At 51.7% G+C, this 12,491-nt stretch overlaps 1 protein-coding gene and 1 long non-coding RNA gene across 4 annotated transcripts in view; both read right to left on the bottom strand.

Annotated features, from left to right (window-relative positions):
* Nucleotides 1–4,585: 4,585 nt before the first annotated feature.
* The window catches only part of CD99 (CD99 molecule (Xg blood group)), a 45,241-nt gene continuing 37,335 nt past the window's right edge, over nucleotides 4,586–12,491 (bottom strand). Inside the window, exons 9-10 of one of the 3 annotated variants that reach the window (XM_056109630.1) lie at nucleotides 6,460–6,516; nucleotides 4,586–5,014 (exon numbers count right to left, since the gene is read on the bottom strand). In XM_056109630.1, coding sequence (XP_055965605.1) covers nucleotides 4,989–5,014; nucleotides 6,460–6,516 — 83 coding nt within the window. In that variant the 3' untranslated portion in view covers nucleotides 4,586–4,988. Of the gene's footprint in view, nucleotides 5,015–6,459; nucleotides 6,517–11,369; nucleotides 11,493–12,491 lie in introns of those variants that run through there. The other 2 variants (XM_056109631.1, XM_056109632.1) reach the window with 2 other exon arrangements.
* On the bottom strand, nucleotides 8,223–8,969 carry LOC130019006 (uncharacterized). The gene is made up of 2 exons (XR_008791703.1): nucleotides 8,896–8,969; nucleotides 8,223–8,849 (listed from the first exon to the last, which is right to left on the bottom strand). It is a non-coding gene; the product is annotated as an uncharacterized LOC130019006 (long non-coding RNA).

Here is a 12,491-nt window from a genome sequence, read left to right as displayed (position 1 = left end):
CACTGAGAGACAAGGAGAGACGGAGAGTCACAGAGGGAGACAGAAACAGAGAGATAGAGAGACACAGAGAGAGACAGGGAGACAGAGAGAGAATCAGAGAGACAGAGAGACACAGGGAGAGATAGAGAGACAGAGACAAAGAGAGACAGGGAGACAGAGAGAGACAGAGAGACAAGGAGATATACAGACGGACACGGAGAGACAAAGACAGAGAGAGACAGAGAGAGGGAGAGACTGACAGAGAGAGACAGAGAGACAGAGAGACAGAGACAGAGACAGAGAGACAGAGGAATTCACTCTTGAGTCAACAGCCCCGAACCCCGAACATGCCTGAACGAACCCGCCCGCCCGTTTAATTGTGCTCCAGTGCCAAGAAAACTTACCCGGGAGGAAAATGGGCACCAGGGCATGTCTTGGGAAGTGTCGCAACACAGACTCCAAACCTTCCACAACCAAGACCTCCCAAGACAACGTGTGTGTGTGTGTGTGTGTTGTGTGTACACACCAAGAAAACCCCTGTGACTTTGCATGTCTTGTTTATGCTCAGCGAGTTACCGGAGGGGGGCGGCGTCCCACATCCCCCTGGAGAATTGAGAAAAACGCCGAGAAATTTAGGGGCGGGATTTTCCCTTTGCGGGCGGGGCGTGTGGGTCGGGGCGGGTGTGTGCAACTCAGGCCCTGTGTGAAATGTTTCGGCAATCACCGCAACCACACAAGTTGTTGCCCTGAGCAAGAAGAACACCCGTCGACCGGGGTAAATCATTTTTCTCCGCCTCCAAAGAAAACAGATCGGAAAATATGAGTATAAAATTTATAGTTAAAAAAAGAAAAAAGAAAACAGATTGGGGCTGGAGCGATAGCCCAGCGGGGAGGGCGTTTGCCTGGCATGTGGCCGACCTGGGTTCGATTCCCAGCATCCCACAGGGTCCCCCGAGCACTGCCAGGAGTCATTCCTGAGTGCATGAGTCAGGAGGGACCCCTGAGCATCACCGGGTGGGACCCCAAAAAGAAAGAAAAGAGAGAAAGAAGGAAAGAAAGAAAGAAAGAAAGGAGAGAGGGAAGAAAGGAAGGAAGGGAGGAAGGAAGGAAGGAAGGAAGGAAGGGAGGGAGGAAGGGAGGGAAGAAGAGATGGATGATGGAAAGGAAGAAAGGAAAGAAGGGAAGGAAGGAAGGAAGGAAGGAAGGAAGGAAGGAAGGAAGGAAGAGAGAGGGGCTGGAGCGATAGCCCAGAGGGGAGGGCGTTTGCCTGGCATGTGGTCAACCAGGGTTCGATTCCCAGCATCCCATAGGGTCCCCTGAGCACTGCCAGGGCTAATTCCTAAGTGCAGAGCCAGGAGGAACCCCTGTGCATTGCCAGATGTGACCCAAAAAGCAAAAAAAAAAAAAAAAGAAAGAAAGAAAGAAAGAAAACAGATGGTCCTGGAGAAATCAAATCGCTCGCTGACAGCTAAAAAAAAAAAAAAAGACAATGACTCAATCATTATATAACTGAAACCCAAGCACAAAAATCTGTAAGTCTACAACTGTACCTTGTGCTGTTTCACTAATAAAAATTAAAAATAATAATAATAAAAAAATTTAAAAATTAAAATAAAAAAAAAACAATGACTCGATCATTGTATAACTGAAACCCAAGCACAAAAATCTGTAAGTCTACAACTGTACCTTGTGGTGTTTCACTAATAAAAATTAAAAATAATGATAATAAAAAGAATTTAAAAATAAATTTAAAAACAATAAAAAAACGAATGACTCGATCATTGTGTAACTGACACCCAAGCACAAAAATCTGTGAGTCTACAACTGTACCTCCCGGTGTTTCACTAATAAAAATTAAAAATAATAATAAAAAAATTTAAAAATAAATTTAAAAACAATAAAAAAACCTTTACCTTTACCTTGCCTTAAAAAAACCAATGACTCGATTATTGTGTAACTGACACCCAAGCACAAAAATTTGTAAATCTACAAACTGTACCTCACGGTGTTTCACTAATTAAAAAAAAAATAAAAATAAAAAACCAGGAAATGCCACGATGCTGAATTGAGACTCTGTGGCAGACCGGGATATTCTCTTTTTTGTTGTTGTTGTTGTTTTCTTTTTGGGGTCCCACCCAGCGATGCTCAGGGCTTCCTCCTGGCTCTTCACTCAGGAATCTCTCCCGGCGGTGCTCGGGGGACCCTAGGGGATGCTGGGACTCGAACCCGCGTCGGCCGTATGCCAGGCAAATGCCCTCCCCGCTGGGTTATCGCTCTGGCCTCTAAATTTTTATCATCACTTTTTAAATTTTTATTTATTTATTTTTTGCTTTTTGGGTCCCACCCAGCAATGCTCAGGGCTGACTCCTGTCTCTGCACTCAGGAATCCCTCCTGGAGGTGCTCGGGGGACCCTCGGGGATGCCGGGACTCGAACCCGGGTCGGCCGCGTGCCAGGCCAATGTCCTCCCTGCTGTGGTATGGCTTCAGCCCCTGATAGTATATCTAAACCCAAAACACGGGAAAAAGAAGTATTTCTCTTCAAATGAACGTATAATAGAGAAATCAGGGGCTGTTGAAGCCTTCTGGGGGGGAGGTAACGGCTGGATTCTTGAAGAAAAATTGAGCGCTTGAGAAGTCCCACCACTTCCCGGAAGAGCTGTGGGAATAATTCGTAACACTTGTATGGAAAAAAAAACCCATAATCTTATAATAACTGATTAATATCACAATTACAGCGTTACAATTAATCACACGATGCCTCTTATTCGTCTGCGTTTATGAATATACAGTTCTCGTTTGGGAATAAGGAGATGCTTCCCACGGGGGTCAGAATACGCATTCTATAATAACTATTATTATGCTAATAATATCATACTAATTACAATGCTCGTCCACATAATAAGTCCATGTGAATAAAACTAGTATGGGAATGACACCCACGCACCACTTTCTTAGTGAAGAGGACCAGGACTTCCTTTGTCTCTTTGAATTCAGGTTTCGAACAGAATCCCCGGGAGATACACAGTTACAAAGTTGTCCAGGATGGGGTTTCAGTGATACAATGTTGCAACACTCAAGCCAGCTTCCTAACCAGCGATACAAAGTAAATGGTTTAGCATCTGCCTTGGGGGCACACTGGGGTGGTGGGAAGATATTGTAAGGGTGGGTGGGATGTGGTGTTTCCTGTGGTACCGTTCACCATCATGAGAACAAAGTCCATGAAAATAAAATGGAAAAATTTAAAACGTGACCTCCAGGGCTGGAGCGATAGCCCAGCGGGGAGGGCGTTGGCCTTGCACGAGGCCGACCTGGGTTCGATTCCCGGCATCCCATAGGGTCCCCCAAAGCACCGCCAGGAGTGATTCCTGAGTGCAGAGCCAGGAGGAACCCCTGAGAATCCCCGGGTGGAATCCAAAAAGCAAAAAAAAAAATTTGGCGGTTTAAAAATAAATAATTTGGGGGCTGGAACGATAGCCCAGCGGGGAGGGTGTTGGCCTTGCACAAGGCCGACCTGGGTTCGATTCCCGGCATCCCCTAGGGTCCCCCGAGCACCGCCAGGAGCGATTCCTGAGTGCACAGCCAGGAGGGACCCCTGAGCATTGCCGGGTGGGACCCAAAAAAAGCAAAAAAGAAAAAAAAGCCCAACAATATTTTATTTATAAATATAGTTTTGCTAAGAAATAAACTATGACCATATGATTACCACCAGGAGATTCCAGTATAAAAGAGAATTTAATGTAATGATTTAATGTAATATGCTTTGGATTCCAGAGTTGAGAATCCATATATGTACATGAGAATTGGAAAATTTTTATGCTGTATTAAATGGGCTTTCTTTTCTTTCTTTCTTTCTTTCTTTCTTTCTTTCTTTCTTTCTTTCTTTCTTTCTTTCTTTCTTTTTCTCCTTTCTTTCTTTCTTTCTTTCTTTCCTTCTTTCTTCTTTCTTTCTTTCTTTCTTTCTTTCTTTCTTTCTCTTTCCTTTCTTTCTCTTTCTTTCTTTCTTTCTTTCTCTTTCCTTTCTTTCTCTTTCTTTCTTTCTTTCTTTCTTTCTTTCTTTCTTTCTTTCTTTCTTTCTTTCTTTCTTCCTTTCTGTCACACTCAGCGATGCTCAGGGGTTCCTCTTGGCTTTGTACTCAGAAATTCAGAAATTACTCCTGGTGGTGCTTGGGGGACCCTATGGGATGCTGGGAATCGAACCCTATTTTCTTCTTCTTTTAAAAAAAACACTGATAGGGGCTTGAGTGCTAGCACAGTGGGGAGGGCATTTGCCTGGCACGCAGCCGACCCGGGTTCGATTCCCAGCATCCCCTAGGGTCCCCTGAGCACCGCCAGGATTCCTGAGTGCAGAGCCAGGAGGAACCCCTGAGCATCGCTGGGTGGGACCCCAAAAAGCAAAAAAAAAAAAAAAAGAGCGACACCCTGGAGACTCTTTGGTCTAAAAATCACAACAAAATAGACAAACGCACTCAGTTTCTTGTTTCTTTTTATTTGTCTGGTGTTGGGGTAGTGATTCCCCCAACAGTGTTAAGAAATGGCCAGTGGGCACTTAGGGATGGTCAAAGGCCTCCCTCCCTCCCTCCTTCTCTCCCTCCCTCCCTGGGCAGGTCTGCGGGGGCGGGGGGGGGCGGCTTCCCTGCTGCGGGAGGCCATAGGTGAGGGTCGGTCGGCCCCCAGGATTCCCAGGAAGGCTTCTGTGGGGAGGGTCTGTTGGCATTACGTGGGCATCACTGTGCCCGGAATATCGCACTCGGGAACCCCCAAAGGCTCCCAAAGAAAGTGAAGGCGTGGACGCAACGCTCGTCCTGGGTAAGGGCCGGGCTTGCAGGTTCCGAGGGTCCGGATGATGTCACGGAGACCCCCAGCTGTAGCCGGCCGGGTGCCAGGGCCCAAGGAGGGGGTCTGGCGGGCACTGGCCCTCCGCGGGGAACAGGCACGGGGGTGATTGTCTGCCAACGCCCGGCGCAGCGGTGGTTCAGAACTCCCGCGTCCGGGTTCAGGGCGGTGATTCTTATCTCTTCAGGAGGGTTTGCTGGACTGTGAGGGGCACAGAGACACGGTTGGACAAAGGCACCACACACACACACACACACACACACACACACACACACACACACCCCGGGGGTCTGCGGGAGGCAGCCCAGGGCCCCCTGAGGGTGATTTGGGAATCGGTGATCTTCGGGGGTCAATGGCCTGGGGAAGGGGAGTGGACAGAGATGCTCACGCCAGCCCGGACCCCCGACCCTTCCTTCAGGGACCCCAGCAGGGGCTGTCTTTGCTTTTTTCTCTGTGGGAAAGGATTCCGCGAGAATTTGGGTGAGGAGGGAAGGAAGGAAGGAAGGAAGGAAGGAAGGAAGGAAGGAAGGAAGGGAGGGAGGGAGGGAGGGAGGGAGGGAGGGAGGGAGGGAGGGAAGGAGGGAGGGAGGGAGAAAAGGAGAGAGGAAGGGAGGGAAGAAGGGAGGGAGGAAGGAGAGATGGAGGGTGGGAAGGAAGGATGGAAGGATGGAAGAAAAGAAGGGAGGGAGGGAGGAAGGAAGGGAGGGAGGGAAGGAAGGAATGATGGAACGATGGAAGGAAAGAAGGGAGGGAAGGAAGGAGGGAAGGAAGGAAGAAGGAAATAATGGAGGGAGGGAATGAAGAAAAGGAAGGAAGGAAGGAAGGAAGGAAGGAAGGAAGGAAAGGAAGATTGAAGGAAGGGAAGGAGGAAGAAAAGAAGGAAGGGTGTGAGACAGGAAGAAAGGAACGAAGAGAGGAAGGAAGGAAAGAAAGAAGGGAGGGAGAAAGGAGGGAGAGAAGGAAGGAAGGAAAAAAGAAAGGAAGGAAAGGAAGAAGGAAGAAAATAAGGAAGGAAGGAAGGAAGGAAGGGAGGAAGGAGAGAAGGAAGGGAGGAAAGGAGGAAGAAACGAAGGACAGCATGATGCAGGAAAAGAAGGGATGAAGGAGGAAGGGTGGGAGGAAGGAAGGAAGAAAGGAAGGAAGGAAGAAAGGAAGGAAGGAAAGGAAGATTGAAGGAAGGGAAGGAGGAAGAAAAGAAGGGAGGGTGAAAGACAGGAAGAAAGGAACGAGGAGAGGAAAGAAGAAAGAAGGGAGGGAGGGAGGAAAGAGGGAAGGAAGGAAAGAAGAAAGGAAGGAGAGAAGGAAGGAAGGGAGGAAAGGAGGAAGAAATGAAGGACAGCACAATGCAGGGAAGGAAGGGATGAAGGAGGGAGGGTGGAAGTAAGGAAGGAAGGAATGGAGGGAGGGAGTAAAGGAAGGAAAGAAAGAGGAAGGAAGAAAGGAAGAAAGAAAGAGAGAAAGAAAGAAAAAAGAAAGAAAGAAAGAAAGAAAGGAAGGAAGGAAGGAAGGAAGGAAGGAAGGAAGGAGGGAGGGAGGGGAGAGGCATGTGGTCAGCTGAGGGGTCAGTGTTGGGGGTGGCGGGCAGGTGAGGGGCAGGTCAGGGTCAGCTGAGGGGTCAGCTGAGGGGTCAGGGGTCGGGGTCTCACCGGGCGGCTCTGCGTTGGTCCTGTGCTGGTTCTCCATGTTGACGACGTCCTGACCTGCTGTGGAGAAGCCCCGAGGGTGACCTGGGGACCCTCGCGCCCTCCCGGGACCCCCGGGACGCCCCCCCCCCGGCCGGGAGCAGAGACCCCCCCAGCCCCTCGCCACCCTCAGCAGGTGCCACCCGCCCGGCGGGGGAGACGCCACCAGGGGTCCCGGGCGGAGCCGCCCGATGGGGCTCTCAGGACACCCACAGGACTCAGGACACTCAGGACTCCTGCCGGGGACATGGGGGGGGTTGTGAGGGTATGAGTGTCAGTGTGCGTGTGTGAGCATGTGTGTGTGTGTCACTGTCTGTGTGTGACTATGAGTGTGTGCGAGTGTGTCTGTGAGTATGAGTGTCTGTGTGAGTGTGTGTATGTGTGAGTGCGTGTCTGGGAGTGTGTCTGGCAGTCTTTGTGTGAGTGTCGGTGTGACTGTGTCACCTTATGTATCGGCGTGTGTGAGTGTATATGTGAGTATCTGTGTGAGTGAGCGTGAGTGTGTTTCAGAGTGTTTGTGACTGCGTGTATACGTGAGTGTGTGAGTGTTTCACTGTGTGTGTGAGTGTGTCAGTGTGTGAGTGTGAGTCTATGAGTGTCTGTGCATCTGTGTCTATGTGTGTGTTAGTGTGTGTGACTGAGTGTGTGTGAGTGTATGTGAGTGTGTATGTGAGTGTGTGTGTCTGTGTGTGTATGTGTGAGTGTGTCTGGGAGTGTGTGTCGGTGTGACTGTGTGTGTTTGTGTGAGTGTGTGTGACTGTGTGTTTATGTGAGTGTGTGTCCGTGGAGTGTGTGACAATGAGTGTGTGTGAGTGACTGTGTGTTTGTGAGTGTGTGTTTGTGTGACTATGTGTGTCAGTGTATGTATCAGTGTGTGTTAGTGTGTGTGTGTGAGAGTGTATATGTGTTTGTGTGAGTGAGCATGTGAGTGTGTTTGAGATGACTGTGTCTATATGTGTCTGTGTGAGTGTGTATGTGTGTCAGTGTGTTTCACTGTGTGTGTCAGTCACTGTGTGAGAGTCTGTGAGTGTCTGTGCATGTGCGTGTATGTGAGTGTGTCAGTGTGTGTAACTGAGTGTGTGTTTGAGTGTATGTGAGTATGTGAGTGTGTATGTGAGTGTGTGAGTGTGGCTGTCCCCCATGCCTCCTGGCCACAGCCGAGTCTCCCTCCAGGACCCCCAGGACATCCCGGCAGCCCCAAACCCTGCTGGGACCAGCCCGCGGGTGTCAGACCCCATGTCAGAACCATGCAACGCGCACACGTGTTTTTATGCTGCACACGTGTGTTTACGCTCCTGGGTGATCCCATGTCCCCATCGGTAGCTGCCCATCCTTGTCGAACCAGTTCCGTCTCCTCCCCGGGCCCCTGTCTGAAGCCAGATCTGGCCGTGGAGATAGTACTGGGGTGAGGCGTGGCCTTGCATGCAGTAGACACGGGACTGGACCTGACACCACAGATGGACCCTGAGCCCCGTCAGGAGTGAGCCCTGACCACTGAGCCGGGAGTTATCCCTGAGCACCAAGCTAGGAGTCAGCCCTGAGCACTGAGCCAGGAGTCAGCCCTGAGCACTGAGCTGGGAGTCAGCCCTGTTTTAGATTTCCAACTGTCCACGCTCCCTTAGTCGCACACGTGGGCCAACAGCCGCACCCACCCCCCAGCCCCCGCTGTCCACCTCAAATGTCCACCCCTGGGTCTCCGACGAGACAATCCTACACGCCCGGGAGACTCGTGGCTAAGATACGTTTATTTCTTTGGCGCGATTTGAGTTGCACGATGGGCAGGGAGATGCGAGGTGAGGTACACAAGGGGCTGGTCCGGCCAGGAGCGTCACACACACACACGCACACACACACACACACACACACACAGAGGGAACGGGTGTCTCTGGGGAACGTCCACCGGGTTCTATGTCCCCGTTCCCCTGCCCTCAGGAAATGCCAACACTTAGAAAGGACCAAAAAAAAAAGAGGCGAAACGGAGACAGGAAGCCCAAGGGCACCGTGCCCAGCACCCTGGAGCCGTCTCCTGGTGGGCGGAGGTCTCGGTGAGCGGAGTGGACAGTGCTCCTCGTGGTGTAGGACCCGCGATACCTTCTTGTCCCCCACAGAAAGTCCACTAGGCTGGGGGACGGGGTGGGGGAAGGACGGTCTTAGGTGGGGGAGTGCCTTTTGGAATGTGGGTCTCGTGATTTCAAGGAGGGTGCTGCAATGGTTAAAACGGGGGCGTCCCCAGAGTTAAAATATGGGAGTGACAATGGTTGAACTTGGGGTGTCCCAATGGTTGAACTGGGGTGTCCCAATGGTTAAGACTGGAGAGTTCCAATGGTTGAACTTGGGATGACCCAATGGGTGAACTGGGGTGTCCCAATGGTTCAGATTGAAAAGTCCCAATGGTTGAACTTGGGGTGTCCCAATGGTTAAGATTAAAGAGTCCCAATGGTTGAACTTGGGGTGTCCCAATGGTTGAACTGGGGTGTCCCAATGGTTAAGACTGGAGAGTTCCAATGGTTAAACTTGGAATGACCCAGTGGGTGAACTGGGGTGTCCCAATGGTTAAGATTGGAGAGTCCCAATGGTTGAACTTGGGATGTCCTAAAGGTTGAAATGTAGAGTGTTTTAACACTCAAAATGGCGGTGTTCCAATGCTTGAAATGTGGGTGTTCCAAGTCGGGGTGTTCCAGTGGTTGAAACATGGGCGTTCTGATGGTTGAAATGTGGGTGTTCCAATGGTTGAAATGTGGGTGTTCCAATGGTTGAGATGTGGGTGATCCAAATTGGGGTGTTCCAATGGTTGAAACGTGGGTGTTTCAATGGTTAAAATGGGGGTATTCCAAATTGGGCTGTTCTAATGGTTGAAACATGGGTGTTCCAAATGGGGGGTGTTCCAATGGTTGAAATGTGGGTGTTTGGATGGTTGAAATGTGGGTGTTTCGATGGTTAAAATGTGGGTGTTCCAATGGTTGAGATATCGGTGTTTCGATGGTTGAGATGTGGGTCTTTTGATGGTTGAAATGTGGGTGTTTCGAGGTTGAAACGTGGGTGTTTTGATGGTTAAAATGTGGGTGTTCCAATAGTTGAAATGTGGGTGTTCTGATGGTTGAAATGTGGGTGTTTGGATGGTTGAAATGTGGGTGTTTCGATGGTTGAAATGTGGGTGTTCCGATGGTTGAAATGTGGGTGTTCCAAATTGAGGTGTTCCAACGGTTTAAATGTGGGTGTTCCAAATTGGGGTGCTCCAATGGTTGAAATGTGGGTGTTCCAATGGTTGAAATGTGGGTGTTCCGATGGTTGAAATGTGGGTGTTCCAAATTGGGGTGTTTCAATGGTTGAAATGTGGGTGTTTCAATGGTTAAAATGGGGGTATTCCAAATTGGGCTGTTCTAATGATTGAAACATGGGTGTTCCAAATGGGGGTATTCCAATGATTGAAATGTGGGTGTTTCGATGGTTGAAATGTGGGTGTTTTGATGGTTAAAATGTGGGTGTTTCGATGGTTGAAATGTGGGTGTTTCAATGGTTGAAATGTGGGTGTTTCAATGGTTGAAATGGGGGTATTCCGATGATTGAAATGTGGGTGTTTCGATGGTTGAAATGTGGGTGTTTTGATGGTTAAAATGTGGGTGTTCCGATGGTTGAAATGTGGGTGTTCCAAATTGGGGTGTTCCAATGGTTTAAATGTGGGTGTTCCGATGGTTAAAATGTGGGTGTTCCAAATTGGGGTGCTCCAATGGTTGAAATGTGGGTGTTCCAATGGTTGAAATGTGGGTGTTCCGATGGTTGAAATGTGGGTGTTTGGATGGTTGAAATGTGGGTGTTTGGATGGTTGAAATGTGGGTGTTTCGATGGTTGAAATGTGGGTGTTCCCATGGTTGAAATGTGGGTGTTCCGTTGATTACAATGGGGGTTTTCCAATGATCGAAACGGGCCTTCTCCAAATGGTTTGAAATGAGGGTGTCCCAATATTTGAAATGTGGGTGTCCCGATGGTGGCCATGGCGGTGTCCCAACGGTCGTCCTAGTGGGCGTGACCAGCGGTCCTCCTCCTCCTCCTGGTCACCATGAGACCCTGGAATCGGCGATCACAGATATCATCGGGGCTTTCAACAAACATCGGTGACGGGTTCTTCCAAGGCTCCCAAGACGGTCTTGAAACTCTGCATGTCCCCTGTGGCGTGGGCCTCCGCAGTGACCACGGGCACCTTGAGTTTCCCCAAAGCACAGACACACTCGGGCTGAGCGTGGCCCCCAACAGTGGCCCCTCAGAATGACAATGTCCACCCCCGTGGCTGGGCTGGAGACTGTGTCCCGGTGGCAGAAACTTGGAGGTGTCCACTGGCTGGTTTGTAGGTTTCCGGAACTCAGAGACCAGGCTGCTGACGGAAGAGGGACAGGCGAGTGTCCAGTTGGGGTCTGCGGGGGTCCACCCGTCCTGCACGCTCTCGAGGACGACGGTTGGCATTTTTTTGGGGGGGTGGGGGTGTAAAAATCGGTGGACGCAAAAGCAGAGCGTTAGAACGGTCCCCTGCGGAAGGGATGGAGCCCACCAGGAAGCGGGTGAGACCTTCGCCAGGCCATCGTCTCGGCTTCAAGGCAGCGGCTAGCCGGTCCAGCTTGACCCACGGGCAAGCAGTGGACGACGGGTGGACGACGGCAGGCCAACGGGACAGCCGCCCCGGGCCCCCCTCTCTCCGCGTTCTCCGGAGCTCACGCAGCAAGAGGAAGCATCGGACGACCGGACGCTCGGCACGGAACAGCAGGACGGGGCGTCTCGCGCTCGGACAGACTCGAGGAGGCGCGGAATTCATGGGCTTCCAGAACATTCCCCTCCCCCTCCCCCGCCCCGTCCCGCCTGCCCGTCTCTCTCTCAGACCCCGGCCGAGTCCACGATTTTATTTTGGCTTGAAGACTCAGCGGCCCCAACGGAGAAGCAGACACGGACATCCGACGGGACCCCCTGGTGGAGACGCAATCGCTCTCCTGCCTACGCCTTGGCCCCATCTGCGAAGGAAAACGGGGGTGGGGAGAAAAGAAATAACACACGTCGGCGTTGCATGAGCTCCTGGTACCACTGGACGGGTTAGAAAGATGCTGTGTGGGCTGGTGAGGCAAGCGTGGGCAGGTGAGTCCCAGGAGACGGCCAGCATCAGCGGTGGATGCAGTGAGCAGCATCATACAGAACACAGTTGCCGAGCGCATCGCTGGATGGTGCCTAAGAGCTGGCAGGGCGTGGCCATGGGCACACACGCAGGACACGGGCGGGTTAGAAAGATGCTGTGTGGGCTGGTGAGGCAAGCGTGGGCAGGTGAGTCCCAGGGGACGGCCAGCATCAGCGGTGGACGCAGTGAGCAGCATCACACAGAACACAGTTCCCGTGCACATCGCCGGACGGTGCCTAAGAGCTGGCAGGGCATGGTCATGGGCACACACGCAGGACACGGCAGTTACGGGCGTTCATGGCTAACAGCCGCAGGTGCGTGAAAGCAGGCGGTGCTGTTACGGGCGGAGGCCGGGTGACATGCAGTGCTCGGGCGTCTGCGGCCCCTGACACACACTCCTGCCTCCCTCCCCCCCCCGAGGCGGAGCCTGGCCTCCTCAGACGCCAGGGGACACAGGCCAGAGTGACCCCCGTCCACTTCCCTGCCAGAAACAGACGCCCAAAGTGCAGGCAGAAACCCGCTGGCAATTTTTTGCTTTTCCTTTGCATGACGGTTCTTTTGTCTCGGGGACACACGCCCAGCGAGCTCAGGGCTGACTCCTGGGTCTGTGCTCAGGACTGACTCGCGGTTCTGTGCTCAGGGTTGACTCCTGGCTCTGGGCTCAGGACTGATTCCTGGGTCTGTGCTCAGGGGTGACTCCCAGCTCTGTGCTCAGGGCTCACTCCTGGCTCTGCGCTCAGAGATGAGTCTTGGTTCTGTGCTCAGGGCTGACTGCTGGCTCGGCTCAGGGCTGACTCCTGGGTTGTATGCTCAGGGCTGACTCCCGGTTCTGTGCTCAGGG

Source organism: Sorex fumeus, unplaced genomic scaffold (genome assembly GCF_029834395.1).
Source record: "Sorex fumeus unplaced genomic scaffold, SorFum_2.1 ptg000354l, whole genome shotgun sequence".
Lineage (NCBI taxonomy): Eukaryota > Metazoa > Chordata > Mammalia > Eulipotyphla > Soricidae > Sorex > Sorex fumeus.
The sequence above is the reverse complement of the archived record's forward strand: the minus strand, read 5'-3'. Positions and strand labels throughout refer to the sequence as shown.